The 17581-nt window shown below is 37.2% G+C and overlaps 1 protein-coding gene across 1 annotated transcript in view; it reads left to right on the top strand.

Annotated features, from left to right (window-relative positions):
* Window positions 1-16206, top strand: part of SKP2 (S-phase kinase associated protein 2) — a 31842-nt gene extending 15636 nt beyond the window's left edge. The window contains exons 5-10 of the mRNA XM_015139866.3: window positions 798-932; window positions 2821-2919; window positions 4075-4205; window positions 9470-9521; window positions 9690-9797; window positions 14317-16206. Of these exons, the coding sequence (XP_014995352.1) occupies window positions 798-932; window positions 2821-2919; window positions 4075-4205; window positions 9470-9521; window positions 9690-9797; window positions 14317-14530 (739 nt within the window). The 3' untranslated portion in view covers window positions 14531-16206. The remainder of the gene's footprint in view (window positions 1-797; window positions 933-2820; window positions 2920-4074; window positions 4206-9469; window positions 9522-9689; window positions 9798-14316) is intronic.
* The last annotated feature ends 1375 nt before the right edge of the window (window positions 16207-17581 follow it).

Here is a 17581-nt window from a genome sequence, read left to right on the forward strand (position 1 = left end):
CCCAAATTTCTAATTACTTAAAAACTTCTGTACCTGAATTTCTTACGAGTACTTCAATATTAGCATAACTATTATTAAATTTGGTCTCCCCTCTTTTTTTTTTTTGAGATGGAGTCTTGCTCTGTCACTGAGGCTAGAGTGCAGTGGTGCGATCTTGGCCCACTGTAACCTCCGCTTGCTGGGTTCAAGCAATTCTCCTGCCTCAGCCTCTCAAGCACTGACTTGACTGCAGTGCTTGGACTGCAGGTGCGCATCACCGTGCTCAACTAATTTTTCATATTTTTAGTAGAGATTGGGTTTCACCATGCTGGACAGGCTGGTCTCGAACTCCTGACCTCGTGATCTGCCCAACTCACAACTCAGCCTCTCTAAGTGTTGGGACTATAGGCGTGAGCCACTGCGCCTGGCCTGGTCTCCCTTTAAAACTTGCTCTTCCACTATCTTCCCTGTTCCATTGCTGCTCACCCATTCACCCCTGCTAGAAACCAGGAGCTGTTATAGTCTCCTTGTCACCCACGTCCGGCTCATTGTTGTGATGCCCACTCATTAGTTTCTAAGTGGGACTATATTAGCAGCAACATCTGTACTTGGCAAAAATTCTTTTGAATTTTAAAATGAATGAAGATGGGAATACACTAGTAGCAATTTGTTTTATGACCCTATAGTTAATGCTTGAAATATGTATTTAGAGTCTTGTTTGTGATTGACTGCTCATTTGGGGAGACAAAGGGGTCTGATTTGATCGGATGTACCTGTGAGAGCCACCTATGGAGCCCCTTTTTTCTCTCCGTGTTTAGCCCTTTTCGTGTACAGCACATGGACCTGTCGAACTCGGTTATAGAAGTGTCCACCCTCCAAGGCATACTGTCTCAGTGTTCCAAGTTGCAGAATCTAAGCCTGGAAGGCCTGCGGCTTTCGGATCCCATTGTCAAGTGAGTGGCAGCCGGAGTGTCACAAAGGCAGTTGTTTTTATGTGTATGAATTTTTTTCCCTGTATATATATAACTGGGGTGCCCTTCTAGCCATATCCAGGTGGATACAGAAAATTTCTAGTGCAGGGCTCTTGCTTCTGCAAAACTTTTCAGGACTCATTGAAGCAACAGAAGCTTGAATGCTAACTATATGCCAGGCCCTGTGCTAGTTTCTAGAGATACAAGGATGAACAATGCATGTGTATTATTTGGAAGAAAATGAATGCTCCAAAACTTTTCCCACATTGTTAGTGAATGCTGGTTAAGCTATAGTTTACCTTCTTGCAAGAGGAAACATCGAGCAAGACATGTCTGTTTCCTCTTGCAAGAAGGTAAACTATTTATGAGCAAGACAGATAATTACCATGCTAGTGTGTTTATTAAATATTTCGGTGAATATGTGGCAACACGCGAGGAGCCGCCTTCTTAGAGGAAGGAAGTGACTCTTGAGTATTGAAGATATCTAGGTAAGAGATCTCCAGGTAATAAGATAAAGCAACCAGTCTAGGTAAAGCTTCCTATGTGGTTCTAAACTCTACGTGGTTGGAAGTTACTGGAGCACAGGACTAAGGGAGGGGAATGACAGGAGGTGAGGAGAGTCAGGGACCAGATTGTAATAGGCCCCTGTGCCTTGCTGTAAGAAGAATGGACTCTTCCATCAAGAGGGAAGCATGGGCCAGGTGCGGTGGCTCACACCTGTAACCCCAGCACTTTGGGAGGCTGAGGTGGGCGGATCACTTGAGGTCAGGAGTTTGAGACCAGCCTGGCCAGCGTGGTGAAACCCTGTCTCTACTAAAAATACAAAACTTAGCTGGGTATGGTGGTGCATGCCTATAATCCCAGCTACTCAGGAGACTGAAGCAGGAGAATCACTTGAACCCGGGAGGTGGAGGTTGCCATGAGCTGAGACCACGACACTGCACTCCAGCCTCGGTGACAAGAGCAAAACTCCATCTGAAAAAAAAAAGGAAGCATGGTGGAGAGAGTTGTTCTGAGAGTGGAAGGAACACGTCAAGAGTTGAAATTTAGGAAATGAACTTGCCAGGCACCATGGAGGGTCCATCGAGGATAGAAGAAGCTAGAGTAGTTAAGGATACTGCTGTGTTCATTCAAGTGAGAAATTTTGAAGTCTGATATAAAACAGATAGCAATAATAGCAGCTAATGTTTTGGGGCATGTATTATGTGCCAGATAGTGAATTTTGTAAATGCGTTTTCATTTAATTCTGACAGCAACCCCATGAAGTGTGATCTTACTTGTTTCCTTTTTATAGCTGTGGAAACTGAGACATGGGGAGACTGAATAAGTCTTTTCAGGGTCACACTGTTAGTAGGTGGCTGAACCAAGATGTGAACCTAGTGATATAATATTTCCAGAGTTCTTACTCTTAATCACTAAGTTTTACTAACACAGGGCATTTGGGGATGTAGTAGAGAAGATGGCAAATTTGAGAGATGTATAATCAAAAGAACCTGGTGATTTTATAAGTAGAAGTTTGCAAGCTAATTCTAATTATGGGTGAAATGGATATATGTTTATTCCATTGTGTTTTTAATTCAAAAAGTACATTGATTGATATTCTTGTGTATTTGCTTCATAGTAAGTCTTTTACCACATTATATCATTTAATCTTGATAACCCTACCAAGAAGGTTTGATAATGCCATTTCACAGGTGAGTAAACTGAGGCAAATTATCCTGTTTGATGTCTGAGAGATAGTGATATACATTTTAAACTCACTGACTCAAAGACCTATGAACTTAACTACACTTGCCTGCTTTCATCTACATGTTGTTGATGAATAGCGTCTTATTGGTCTTTTTCTTCTGACGTTTTTCTCTTTTTCCAGTAATCTCGCACAAAACTCAAATTTAGTGCGGCTTAACCTTTCTGGATGTTCTGGATTCTCTGAATTTGCCCTGAAGACTTTGCTAAGCAGCTGTTCCAGGTATGAAAGATGTGACTTGATTATAGACTCTTATATCAAATGTAAAATTATCCCTCACATCTGTATAAAATTGGATGAACTTTTTGAGCTTTTTGTAACTTTCCAGGCTCTTGATTTGGTGAATGCAGCGTCTTTTGTCCTCTAAACTTTCTGTCCAAACTCAGGAGCCAAGTCAATTGAGTTTGCAAGCGATACTTTTTTATCTCTCTTTTGTTTATTTGGAACTATTAAAGTAAGGGAAGTATAGTAGTGTCTGTCAACAGTATATTTGTAAGAAATCAACTCACACTTAGCTATACATTCAAGTTTTTTCCCTTATGGTATCTGTAGACCTAACTTACAATTTTTGATCAAATTTTGTGTTTTATAAATATAGACCATAAATTTGGGCAATTCTATTAACAACAGCTTTCATAATAATGTCAGCACATAAAGGGTACAGAGTTACAGATGTTGTTAAGTGAGGGGAATACATGCTTTTTGGAATACACAGTACTATGCATATGTGTGTTTTTAAAAAATATCCCTTGGTCTCCATGGTACATCTGTGTCTTGTTAATGGTCCATTTAAAATAGATTGCCTCCGGATATGAATGATATCAGTGAGATCAAATGTATAGCCCTGTATTTAGTCAGCAGTGCCAGAAGTGGGGAGTGGGGATTAATGGTTGTATTTTGTCTCTGAAACCCTCGTTTTTGCTCAGTTAGCAGAGGCACAGTAAGATGAAGTGGCTTTTTGCAATGTCAGCATCTCTTTTGTGCAATCCTTCAATTGTATAAAACATCCTGAGTGATTGTTCAGTCTGTGTTGGGTGGTTGGTAGTTTGAGAAGGCAAACATAAAAGACTAGCATTTCTATCTGCAGTACTGGAATAAGGTTTGAGCCATCAGGAAGAGAGTGCTTCTCTCCATTTCCAGGAGGAGGCAGCATTCACCAAGGCCCTTCTGATCCCCTGGCAACTTTCAGGGGCAAACAGGGTATACTTAGGAGACCAGAGGTAGCTGCTGTTAGAGAAGCAGGTGTTCTATGCATGAAATGATAAGGAATCAATGGCTTTGCATTTTCTTTGTTTGCGGTTTGAGGCAAACTCATTCCCGTGAGTTTTAATTGGTTTCATGGTTTCATATTTTCTTTATTACCCCTCTTTTGTGCAGACTGGATGAGCTGAACCTCTCCTGGTGTTTTGATTTCACTGAAAAGCATGTACAGGTGGCAGTTGCGCATGTGTCAGAGACCATCACCCAGCTGAATCTTAGCGGCTACAGAAAGAACCTCCAGAAATCAGGTTAGAGCTTCCAAGCCTGAACCACTGAGGCCTTCACAACGTAATAGATGAGATTCATTGAGCTTCTCCTAATCGTTCCTCCACATAAGTTTTCTCATTTAATCCAGTGCATGTGTTAGTCCCCTTTTGCAGATGAGGTGGCTGCTAAATCAGAAGGGTTAGGTGAAGGTAAACAGCTAGTGAGCTAGAGCCAAGGTTTGAATTCAGGATCTAACAGTAGAAACCTTTACACTTGAAAACAATTTATTTTTAAGCAGAAAAACTTTTAATCAACTAAATGATTAGATAAACTCCAACATAAAAATACATAAATGTAGCATTTCATTAGTATTAAATAGTGGTTCTTCATTAGTTAATGGGGCTATTTTGTCTGTATGGGGACATTTGTCAATGTCTGGAGACATTTTTTATTGTCACAGCTGTAGGAATGCTGCTGGTCTTTCTTGGGCAGAAGACAGGATGCTGCTGGACGGTGTATAGGATGGAGCATATTACGCACAATAATCTGGTCCAAACATCAGTTCCAAGGTTGAAAAACTCTGTTATTAACTCTGTTAATAAGTTCATATTTATGACTTTTACTTTTTATTCAGTCCAAGAGGGCAACGAGGTTTTTTAGATGAAAACAGGCCTTAGGAGTCAGGGGTAGCAGGGAACAGTCTTTAAAAACCTTAATATTCAGTTACGCTTTGTTACTGAATGTTAATGAGAAAATCTTGTATGTTACTTGTATGTTAATGAGAAAATCTTGATTTGCAAAGATAAGTGATTACAAATGGCAAGTTTTTTAAATGGCTTCACCGTCGCAGGCCAACATTCAGTTTGTGGGCTATGCAAAACCTAGTTAAACCAGCAACACACATCAACCGTATCTTGATGTTAGTACTAGCTTATTTGAGTGTATTTTGTTTATTATAGTTTTTATTATTCTGAAAAAGATTTGAATCAAACATCTGCAGAATATATCTTAAAATTTAAGTAGTATAAAACTACTTCTCCAGGACAGACGTCCTCTGGTAAGATGTATAAAGCTATAGAAAATAATTGCTAGCCTCTCATGAGTGGGCAGAGATTCGAGTCTTTCACCTGTGCAAGGACTCAAATTTGGACTACTGCCATTCCAAACACTTGCATTTTCAGACAAGGTGAATACTTTCTTTAGCAAGCCGTAAAAGCAGCAATCATGTCTTCATTTCTTACCACTGTCCCCACCCAGTATTTATAATTACTATTTTAAAACTGATCATAGCATTATACAGTCATTTTAAAAAATGCAAAATATAGAAAAACGCAAAGGGAAGCAAATTATCAATAATCTAACATCTTGCTAGGCTTTTTCCTGTACAAACACTGTTTTTTTTAAATGGGACATAGTATATTAAATACTTTGTAATATGCTTTTTTCCCCCCAGATAACCCCATTTTCAGTGGCTACATTATGTCATCATCAGTGGCTATGTGATAGTCCATCAAATAGATATGGAATAATTTATATTAAATCAATAACAATTTATGCAGTTGATCTTCTAATGGACATTCAGAATCTTCCCAGTTTTTCTCTACTATAAACAATTTTATGAGTGACAGAGACAAATCTTTGGATGCATTTCTAAGGATGGATTCTTAAAAGTGGAATTGCTGGGTCCAGCATTAGGTACTATTCTCAAGTTTTGGATAATTTCTGCCAAATTTTCCTCCAAGAAGTTTAAACTCCCACCCACGAGCATCCTCTTGGTGTGAAATTCCATCAGTCTTGGTTCTTCTCTGTTTGTCTGCAGGTGAAGGGAAGGCAGTGCCTTGTTTATATTTCTTTCCCACATCTGGATCTTTCACTACTTTACCGAAAGATTTTCTGACATGAACTGAGGCTGTGGGCACAAGGTTGAGAAACTGCTGTAGGCAAAGTGCTGTTGGTTTTGTCCAAGTTTGGCTTAAAACCGTTCCCTTTGTTCCTCCAAGAAAGAGAACAGAGAGCCTGTTTACCGAGTTTTGGCAGAAATAGTAGGTATTAAAATTCTGCTTGCTAGACACATTCAGGACAGAGAGGCAGAATATAAATTGAAGTGTTAGTTTTTTAATTATACAATGGGGATAAAAAAAAGTTTTTAATGTCATTAACAATAGCACACACCATTTCATTATATATGAGATAATATGGATTTGGTTTTAGCTAATAGACTGGTACCAGATGGCCTGGGTTCAAATATCCACTCTGCCATTTACTGGGTAGACTTGAGCAAGTTGCTAAACTTGCCTGTTCCTTAGTTTTCTCAGCAGTAAAATGGAGATAAGTAGACCCCATCTCTTAGAATTACAGGAGAATAAATGAAATAAGATATGTACAGCATGTGGAACATTTCTTGCCACATGGTAAGAGTTCAGTTACTGTTGGCTGTTATTACTATTCCTTCCCCCACTACCCCCATCACTACCTTTCCATGGAGCAATGGATGAGGCACAGAAACGTTTTGGTCTTGGATTTGACCTTGACTTCTGCTCACCTCTCCTTTGAATTGACGGGTTGGATTATGTGTTTCTAAGATCCCTTCTAGCTCAGGTTGGGTCTACTGTTTGTGGTGAAATGAAGGGGACAGTGAAAAGGAAACCTTGGCAGTGACTACTTGTTACTAACTACTTCCTGCCCAGGGAGGACAGATCTTAAGTGTGGGCCAGAGAAGGAGATTAACCCACTTTATCCCCTAATGTTTGTTTCTTTCTCCAGTGGTGTCAAAGTATGATTGCATCTGATTTTGCTGATGGCTAGTTGGCTGGCTAGATGATTGGTCCCTCAAAATTTTGTTGTGTACTTTTTTCATTTTTCAGTCATTTGTTAAATACTTATTGAGCACCTACAATGATCGAAGCTCTGTTCCAGACTCAGGAGACGTAGCCTTGAACAGGGAAAGTCACCCTTACGAAGCTTACTTTATATGGGGGAGCCAGAAAGTGAACATATTTCATAAATGTTATGAAAGGAGGTAAAAATGCAAGGACGAAAAGCAAAGCAGAGTAACCAGATAGCATATGGCAGAAAGGAGACTACTTTTAGATGGAATGGTCAAAGACAGGGCCTCTCTGAGGAGACTGTACTGGACCCACAGACCTGACTGAGTGAAAAAGGAATCCATATGCATATGTGAGAGAAGAACATTCAAGAACAAAGGACCAGTGAGTGCAAATACCTTGATATGGAACCAGTGTGTCAGAGGGAGCAGGGAGAACAGTGAGAGGAGAGAGATGGCCAAGGGCTGTCTAAGCCAAGGCAAAAGCTTTGAATTTTTTCTAAGTGACATGGGACATGGGAGACCATTGGAGTATTTCAGGCAGAGCAATGATGTGACTGACTTCATTTTAAAAGACTCAGGCTAGTGCTATGTTGAGAAAAGGCTGTAGCAGGGAAGTATGAAGCAGAGAGACTAGTTAAGAGACTAGGGTGGTGACACTTAAGGTGGTAAGAAATGATCAGATTTGGGCACATTTTAAAAACCAACATCATGAGAGTTGGTGACAGAATGAACGAGGGATGTGAGAAAAATAGTCCACTATGATTTCAAGGGTTTTGGCTGAAGCCACTGGATTCGTGAAATTATTGGTTGCTGAGATGGGAGAGAGTTTAGGGAAGGAGAAAATTTGGGGGAGAAACTGAGTAATTGATTTTAGACATAAATTTAGAGGCCTATCGCATATCCAAACAGTATGTTGAGGAGGCAGTTGAAAATGCAAGTCCAGAATTTAGGGGAGGGGATATACCTGTGAGATGAAAAAACCCTCAAATGTTAATGAAGTTTGCCTGTTGTTCTAAATAAGTAACATTGATTCATTTCCTGATTGCCAAGTAGCTTACATGACTTTCTTCCAGATTCTGAAAAGTTGCCTGTAATCCCAACACCCTTGAATACTGCAGTTAACATTTTGGATATATTTCCTTCCAGCGTTTTTTTTTTTTCTTTTCTTTTCACTCTTTCATTCTGTGTATGTGTTTGTGTGTAAATGTGAGTTTGAGTGTGTTTTGGCCAAGTTGAAATTATAATGCATTGTATATATTTTGTTTACAATCTATCCTCGTATTTTTTTATGTATGAAATGTTATCAGAAAGCGTTTTCATAATGATTAGCAGTGTATATGGAATGGATGAGGTTAACATATTAAACTAATTGGAGGAGGGGCTAATATAACTGTTGCCACGTTGAATATATTCATACATATCTATGTTTTTCTAAAAGTGAAGTTACTGGACCAAAAGTAAAGTGTATAATTCTCTGAATTCTTTAAAAAAAGAGAAAAAATCAGTTTACTATGCAAAAAAATCAGTCCGGGGTTCAGGCTCCTGAAAGCCTGCAAATAAAATTAAATATCTACCTGTGGTGTATGAAAGACCTACTTTATAATAGACCTACTTTATAATAGAATTTTTTTTCACTTGATGGCTAAGAAGAACTATTTCTAATTTTATTTGGTATTTCTTGCTCCTTTTTATTATCTTGGTATTTTGCAATGTAGATTTGTTCATGTTCATTGCCTTTTTGATTTATCTTTTTTTCTCTTTATATAAGATTAGCTCTCTGTTTAATGTATGTTGAAAACATTTATTCCCAGTTTTCTGATACTTTCTAAATTGTTTTGTTTTAATATGGTAGTTTTAAAATTTTATGTAGTAAATTGATGTGTTCCCTATGTTTTGTTTTATGTTTAGAAATACCTTATCCCAAGATTCAATTAAATAATTACCCTAAATTAGTTAATAATTTTTAATATTTAATATTATCCTAAATACAAAATAATATTTTTATATTTAGAACTTATTATGTGGAATGTATTTAAATATGTTATTTGAGTTGGAGAAATAATTTTCTCCAGTTGTAGTAGCAATATTTCTTTTTACTGATCCATTATTTCTCTTGTTGATCTGAGGTGCTACCTTTGTAATATATTGTTTGCTTATATATACTGGTATTTAATTTTACTTTTTGCTATTGTGAATGGGATTTTTTTCCCTATTGTTTTTCCGGCCTGCTATTGCTGATACATAGATAAGCTAAAGATCGTCATTTTACATAGTTCTCTTTTTCGGGTGATTCTCTTGGGCTTTTTGGGTAGAAAATTTTATGTTCCAAGATGATCATTTTTTCTTTTGAATAGTGTGTGGTTCTAATTGCATTGCCCTGAACTTCCAGCATGATGTTCAATGATAGTAGTGATAACAAATATCCTTGTCTTGTTCCTCATTTAATAGTGACCGTCATGTTTTTTTTGCTTTTCCTAGATCTCTCTACTTTAGTTAGAAGATGCCCCAATCTTGTCCATCTAGACTTAAGGTATTTTTTTGTTTATTTTAGATCAAAAGTTGAAAAATCTTGGTTTCTCATTATATGGGGAAAGGATCATAATGGTGAATTGAAGCAACTAAGCAGTAGGTTATTTCTGTCTTCTTTATCTAGAATCAATGTGTGATTTTCAATATCTTTTTTACTGCCTTCTTACAGTGATAGCGTCATGCTAAAGACTGACTGCTTTCAGGAATTTTTCCAGCTCAACTACCTCCAACACCTATCACTCAGTCGGTGCTATGATATAATACCTGAAACTTTACTGTAAGTATGTTTTGTGTTTAATGCTTAATAGAAGGCAGGAAACAGCAGAGATGCCCCTTGGTGTGAAAATCCATTATTATTAATAGACATATAAAACCGAAACATTAGTGATTAGTATACCACAGACTGGCTGTGAAAGACCAGCAGAGTGTTGCTTAAACTGTCTGGTGAAATTGAGTTGATCCAGATTGTTCACTAAACATTTTGTTTAGCTGTAAGCAGTTTTAATTACTAGCTTGCTGTCTTAGTATCTATGAGACGACTTAGCAGAGAAGCAGAAGATAACCTTTTCCTCCAGGAAACTTGAAGTATAATTGGGAAGGCAGACCCAATGTGGGTTAGTGTCTTTTTTTTTTTCTTTCCAAATTTTTTGGATTAATTCCAGTTGATTCAAAAAGCTTTCATCTGGGCTTAAAGTTCTGTATCTTCTTAGTGATGTGTGTCCTGGATAGTGAAGGAAATGGAAGGATCTACGCCTGTAGATGGTATGTATTGTAAGTCTGATGCTATTTTTGAAGAGGGGTGTGTTAAGGTCTGAAAGGTGAAGTGACTTATTCAAACCCTGATGGTGAGTTGGTGGCTGACCCGAGTCTAAATCCTAGGTCTCCTGGACAGAGGCAAAATGGTCGCTATCTAATCCAATGGTTCATACAAGGGTTAGTTTTACCTGCTCAGCAACTTACACAGAATCAAAGAAGTGCAAGAAAGAAGCAGCCTGGTCCATCTTTCCTTTGGGAAACACCATACCCAACTCATCCCTGGGAATCATATCTTTATTGTTTTAAAAGGTTTTCTGTATTTCATCCCAAAGGACTGGCAAAGTCTCCCTAATGGCAAATGTGCATGTGTAGCAATTTTATTAAAAACCACAAGAGGTCAGTATCTTAAGAGTTGATCAGGTGCCCAACATGTCTTGAACGCGGCTGCTGGACTCATTTATGTAGCTCACGAACTAAACGAAGGTTAATTTCCTTCCAGCTCCTACGTAGGAATGGTGGTGAATTTGAACAAAGAATTTTAGTCCTCAGAATCATAGTTTGGATCTTTTAAGTTAGTTTCAAGAATTAATGAATAAATCAGATACTTCTACTATACAGAGTTAACTAGTAGAATTAGGAAATCTGGCAGTTATGCATTTTAATTAATCATTTTAATTAATCTTGGGGTTCAGGGTCTCAGCTGGTATCTCATTTGGGAAAGGACTGCCTAAAATAGGATGGCAGGATTTACTTTCCTGGCTCTCAAATGTTGGGGTTTAAATTCGTGTGCATGAAACTCTTATTAAAATCCCTGCCCTCTCTATTTTCTAGCATCCAGAACTCCTAGGAGCTTCTAGCGTCTACCCAAAAAGACTTCTCTGTCATCCATTCTTTCCTGTCCTTGCCATCTGGCCTCCTGCTTCTTTGCCTGTGCAGCCCCCTGGGGAGTATGGTGATCATTCTTTTCAGGTTGCTTTTCTCAAGAGAATCTATCCATGTGTCTTGCTTTTGTTCCTTCTCTGCAGAAAGAAAGAAGCTAAGCAGGTAATGACCCAAATGCTTTTTCTCAAGCAGAGGCGAGGGGAAGGCTGTGAGCTCTTCATTTTAGTATTTTTATCCAGTGGGATGATAGTAATAGTAATTGCGATACCTGCATAATAATCACATGGTAATACCTGGAGGCAGTGTGAACTGATGGTTACAAACACGGACCTGAAGTCACAGACATATTGTGAACCTTCACTGCATTATTATTTCTTATTTGTACAAATCTTAGGAAATAAGAGGAACAGGGGCATTAGGAGTTTAGTTACAAGTCAGACCACTAGAATAGAGAAGAAGAAAGATCCCGTCCTTGAACATTAAGGTAAAAGAGTGTATTTCTTTAGGTATTGTGTAAATAGTACACTGATTTGCATTGTGAATCCTTCAAGATGAGTTTGTTGGTACCTTATGCTTAAAAGTTTCTCAAGATAAAATGAGAATTAGAATGACTTTAATTTCAATCATTTTGGCAACTGATATATTTGAGGTTTATAATAAAAATTCCAGGGTGTTTCCATAGTAATTTCCAGAGAGCCACCTATGCTAAAGAACTTAAGGCTATCTATTTCTCTGAAGTGGGAAAATACAATTTGAATGTCTTTCTTCTGTAGTAATGTTTTAAAATACTTGGGAAACTATAAATTTTTCTTCCCCAGGACCTATTCCCATTGTATTTATTCTCTTACTTCTTAATTGGTCTTCTTCTCTATGTCTAAACTTCCTTCTAATTCTTCCCTATTTCTCATTCAAGTAAGAAACCCAAACTGGAGATAGTAAACTAATCTGAGATAAGACTAAAAAACTTCTGTGGTAGGAGCATTTGTAGTTGAGGCATTTAAGATTTTATAAGGAAAACAGGATTATTGTATAGATAAGGTAAAGAGCAATCCTGTGAGTTCATAAATATCTTTTATTTTCTAAAATTCGATATACATAAGACATTGGTGTTATTTTACACTTCTTACATTAGAAATAAAGCCTCTTGAACTACTTATTTCTATTTGCTATCCCTTAGTTTGTTCTTCAGTCTCTTCCATTGTAGTTTTTAAAAGATGCTTGCAAATTTTTTATTCTGAGTTGCACATACCAGAAGGCTTTGTTTTTTGTGTATTTTTTTTCTCCTTAAAATCTTAGACTTTCTGGATTTTTGACTTGGGAACTAGTTCTTCATCCATCATTTTATCTTATATAACCCCCTTATATATAACACCCGAGTGTGTTCTGAGAGTCTGGTCTTCATTTCTTTCCTCACCAAATCTCTTTCCCAATGCTGTTGTAAGAACATGTCCTCCTCTGCCATCTGCCATTCCTCCTTTTCTTACTCCACCTACAGTTTCTTCCCTTAAATATTCTCCAGCGCAGAATGGCTCACAATTTGGCTAATTTGGATATACCAGAACCAGAATTCTCATAGTAATTACAATGTTTCTCAAATTTCACATGGGGGATTCAAAGTTGGAGCTGGATTGCTGTCATCGTAAGTGATTAAGTATCTGTGTATTGTGATCTTACTTTGATACTGTTTCTACATTCCAGAAAGCAGTTTACTTAATGACAGCAATTTGTTCTTTCCGATTTTCTTTGGTTATATGCCTTTAGATCTTACTGTCCCCTTGTGAACAAGCATATTTATTTCATTTGGATAGTGCTTTTATTTTGTAAATTAGCCTTCATCCTGTACTCAGCTAACGTATATTAAACATTTGTGGGGTTTAAGACACCTTGTGGAATGTAGAATAAATACATTTCGGGGAGTAGTGGGAAGACTGGAAGAGCAGGTTAGACACGGAAGGTCTTCAGACTAGCTGAACAGCCTGGGTTCTGTAAACACGAGAGAAGCATCAAAGGTTTTGGAGCAGATGAATGACTAACGTGAGCTAGGCTTTAGGAAGATGCCTTGGAAATTAGTATATAGAACAGGCTAGAAGGAAGAAAGACTGGAGGTCAGGTGACAGTTACAAGGAAGGTTTGGGGCTTTTTAAAAGTAATTATTGACAATGTGAAGATATAAAGGATGTTTCTGACTTTAGGTCATTGAGGTGCTCATTGATCTGTAGTAGGACTTTGTTGAAATTCCAAAATAAATGTTCCCTTTCCTGAGACTTTGTACTGTGTGTCCCAACCGTGAGCAAATACAGATCAGAGAGTTGAATTTCTAGGCACATAGATCTGAGTTAAGAAGAAAAAAATCATTACCAACACCAAACAGTATTTACTTTGGAGAAACAGAATTTGAGAAACTGAATTTGTGAAACAGAATTTCACTGTTAACAGGGTTGAATTTCATCTAATGTGAAATACCTAAAGGGACTGGCTTATCTATGCAGAAAAAAATGGTAATACGTAGGGAGGTAAGATGGCTATTGCCTCCTATAAAAGGTGTGATTTTTAACCCATTTTCTCCACCTGTACCCAACTACAGAACCCTATCTAAAATATCTTAGGGAAGTCAGTGGTAGTTTTCATCACACATAATGGACTTGTTGACTATGAACCATTATTAAGAAGTTCATCAATCCTGACAACATTTCCCTTTGAGAGATGAGCCTAGTTCAAATAAAGGTCAAGTTCATATCCTTAATTTGCATGTAACCTGTGGTGGTTCCAGCTGGTGCCACAGTCAAACATTTGCTTCTACCATCCCTCACTTGCTAGTTTCTTCTCACAATACAGTAACCCTATTCAGATCACTATATAAATCACAACAGGAGAAAGGAAGCAAATATGGTTGGATTCTTAAAGAAACCTGAGTTTCTAAGGTTATTAGGAACCTCATTCAATAAAATGCAGCAGTGCGTTTCCTAATGCCTGTTGCTCAAGCGATATGGTCTGTGCTTTCCAGTTTAATTTGCTATTTTCTCAAATCATTTATTGTAAATTGTATTTTCAGACTGCATTTTGTAGATGATACAAATTGTAAAATTTGGGTCATATAACTCTAGTCAAACAGTTTCCATAGATACTGCCATTCTGAAAGTCTTTTTCTTCCTTTCCAGTGAACTTGGAGAAATTCCCACACTGAAAACACTACAAGTTTTTGGAATCGTGCCAGATGGTACCCTTCAACTGTTAAAAGAAGCCCTTCCTCACCTGCAAATTAATTGCTCCCATTTCACCACCATTGCCAGGCCAACTATTGGCAACAAAAAGAACCAGGAGATATGGGGCATCAAGTGCCGACTGACACTGCAAAAGCCCAGTTGTCTATGAAGTATTTATTGCAGGATGGTGCCTCTTCTTTAGAACAGGGAAAATAAGCAGGAAGCCCAGTTGCTGGAGTACTTAGCTAGTTTTATTCTTGGTTTTCCCTTTGCCTTCATTCTGCAAGTATACTAGTGAACCATTTGAGGGGGAAAACTATGAAATCTTGCTTTTTGAAATGATTCTAAAAGCTTCTATCACTGCTTTGCTCTTAAGAGCCAAAGTTGTAGGCCTTTTGAAATTTTGGGAGAGTGAGCCTATAATTTCAAGACACCTTAAAGAGCAAAATTTGAGCCACCTCTTCCAAGTACCCTTCTTATTAAGTCTATTCAGAATCAAGCTTAAAAATTACCACCAGCAAACAATCTTCATAGCCCATATAACTTTTATCTATTTAATTTTATAGTATTGCTTTATAAGACAGCTTAGAAGAACAATAAGCTATTTGTATTATGAGCTGAACAAAAAGAGAATCATAGGATAGTAGCATCTAAGGCCATCTTTTCTGGGAATAGGAAAGAGAAAAATGCATTTTAATTTTGCCTTTAGATTTGAAATTAGGTTAATAGAAATAAGTAATCCCATGTAATTCACCTTAAAACTTACAGAAGACTAAACATTACAAAACCCAGAGGTATAGAATTGGTGTAGGATTCGAAGGCCCAGGAGACAGTTTTCTATGACAGGTTAATTTGAAGTATCCTGTAATGTTCATTAAGTTACTGTTTCCAGAATCTAAATTAGATGAGAAATATAATTGTGGTTTTCTAACTTGATAATCAAATTATGTTAACATGGGTCCTTTAGCTTTTAAAATGACTTGCTTTGTTTTAGAAAGGTGGTATTAATCCAGTCTGTATTCTTGAAAATTTGGATGGAAGAATTCTGAAGTTGCCTGCTGTTTTCCTTTAGCGCTGAGGTTCTTAAGGTTACTTTTTTATTACTCTGGAATCAAGTTTTTAAATTGTCTTTTTTTTAATGATCTCTCACCAATAATTGTTTGAAACTATCCATTTTTAAGGTCATCAGACCTACAGTTCCCTAAGAGGAACTGCATTTTCTCTTCAATCAGAAATAATACAATAGAAGCAGGTATATGTTCCATGGAGTTTCAGTAGTAAGCACTACTTATACCTACATAAGAGTTAAAATCCAGATGTGGGACCTTTTGATACCATCAGTGATACATATATTTTCTAAACTGGTACAGAGAAGTGAAAAAGATCAAATTCTACTTCTTAAAAATCACAAAAACTAGTTTAAATTGATGACTTCATATGTTCAAAATGTAACGACAAAAAAAAAGCCAAAACCTGTCATTTGTATTAACTGTTTTTTTTTTTAATCAAAAATTGTAATGTTAGAAACATAGTATGAAGTGCCTTTATCTGCTTAGACCTAACGAAGATTTTAAAGTTGGGTTACACAGGAAATGATTATGCTTCAATTTCTTAGTAGTTAAAAAGTGCTAAATACTACTTGAAATTATTGTTTACAGGTTAGTGACAAGAGCTGGGGTTAGGATCCAGTTGGACTCTAACATCCAGATGCCCTCAAACATACAGAACTTCCAAACTCAAGTCCAGCCATAAGCTATTTTGCCAACATGTCAGAGCAATCTGTATTTTTGTATGTGATTTCTACTTTTATAGACTTGTTTTAAAATAAACACATTTTTATAAAAATGAGTACTTAAGCTAAGTTGTATTCCTTTTTTCTTTAAGTGTTGTGGTTAAAATTTGAAAGCATTAAGTGTGGTGTGCCATTTGGCTTAGATACCTCTAAATAAGACTCTTCAAAACAGAGCCCTGTTTTGACCTTTCTACTTCATATGCTTATCGCATTGAAAAAAAAAAATGCCTTTTTAAAAGGGGCTAATACAGGCTTATCTTTAAAGTGCTTCCAGTAGTGATATACTTACAAAACCTTTGAATTCAAGTGACAAAGGAGTACTATCAATAAAAGTCAGCTAGTAGCATTTTAAAAATATATTTGATTAGGTTATACTATGTATTTTATTGTCATTCAGAAACTATTTGAATGTTCACTGTATGCCCAGAGGTCTTCCAGGAATTCTGTTCCTTTTGAACCTTTCCATTCAAATGGTAGAATGGTGATTCTTGAATATCACCCAATTGTCTTGGTCCTATTACCACTATGCCTTTTTTAATGATGAAAAACGTCAAACATATGCCAAAAAAAAAGAGAGAATATGATGGACCCCATCATCCAGTTTCAACAGTCAACTCCTGGCCAATCTCACTTAATCCATGGTCTCAACCATTCCCCTCCAATACAGATAATTTTGAAGCAAAACCCAGACCATAATATCATAACTATTTCAGTATAAACCTCTAAAAGATAGGGATTCTCCTGCATGAATCCTGAAGCATGGTATATCAAGATGGTGTTGAAAACTCCTCAGTTATCTCGTGTTTTCTTCAGTGGGTTTATTTTGCTCAGGATCCAAACATGGTGTACCTACTGCATTTAAATTCTCTAAATCTTAAGAGTTTCTTCCTTTCTTTCCTTGTAACTTTCTTATTGAAGAAACTATGTTATCTGTCCTGTGTTCTACATTCTGGATTTTGCATCTATCCCTGGAATGATAGGTTAATCTGTCCCCTATTCCCATAAAACGGTAGTTAGATCTAGCAACAAAAAGCTCTAGACCAGGGGTGATTTTCTCCCACCCAGGAGATACTTGGTAACATGTGAAGGCATTTTTGGTGGTCATGAGAAGTGCTACTGGCATATAAGCAACAGAGGCTAAGGATGCTGCTGACTACAGGACAGCCCCCCACAACAAAGAATTGTCTTGACAAAATGTCAATAGTGTCAGTGCTCTAGAGGCTTGTATCATCAAGTTTTTCTTCTTTTTTTAATCAAGGAGACACCTGATAAGTAATATTCTGTTCTATTCCGAGACACACCTGTTTCATTTTTACTGCTGTCACTTTACCTGCTCTTGCGCTGTTGATTCCTAATAGATCCTATCCACAAGCTCCAGAGACATAAGAGACACTGGCCAAGTGCAAAACTTTATTTCTGGATAAAGCA

The sequence above is a fragment of the Macaca mulatta genome, chromosome 6, assembly GCF_049350105.2.
Source record: "Macaca mulatta isolate MMU2019108-1 chromosome 6, T2T-MMU8v2.0, whole genome shotgun sequence".
Lineage (NCBI taxonomy): Eukaryota > Metazoa > Chordata > Mammalia > Primates > Cercopithecidae > Macaca > Macaca mulatta.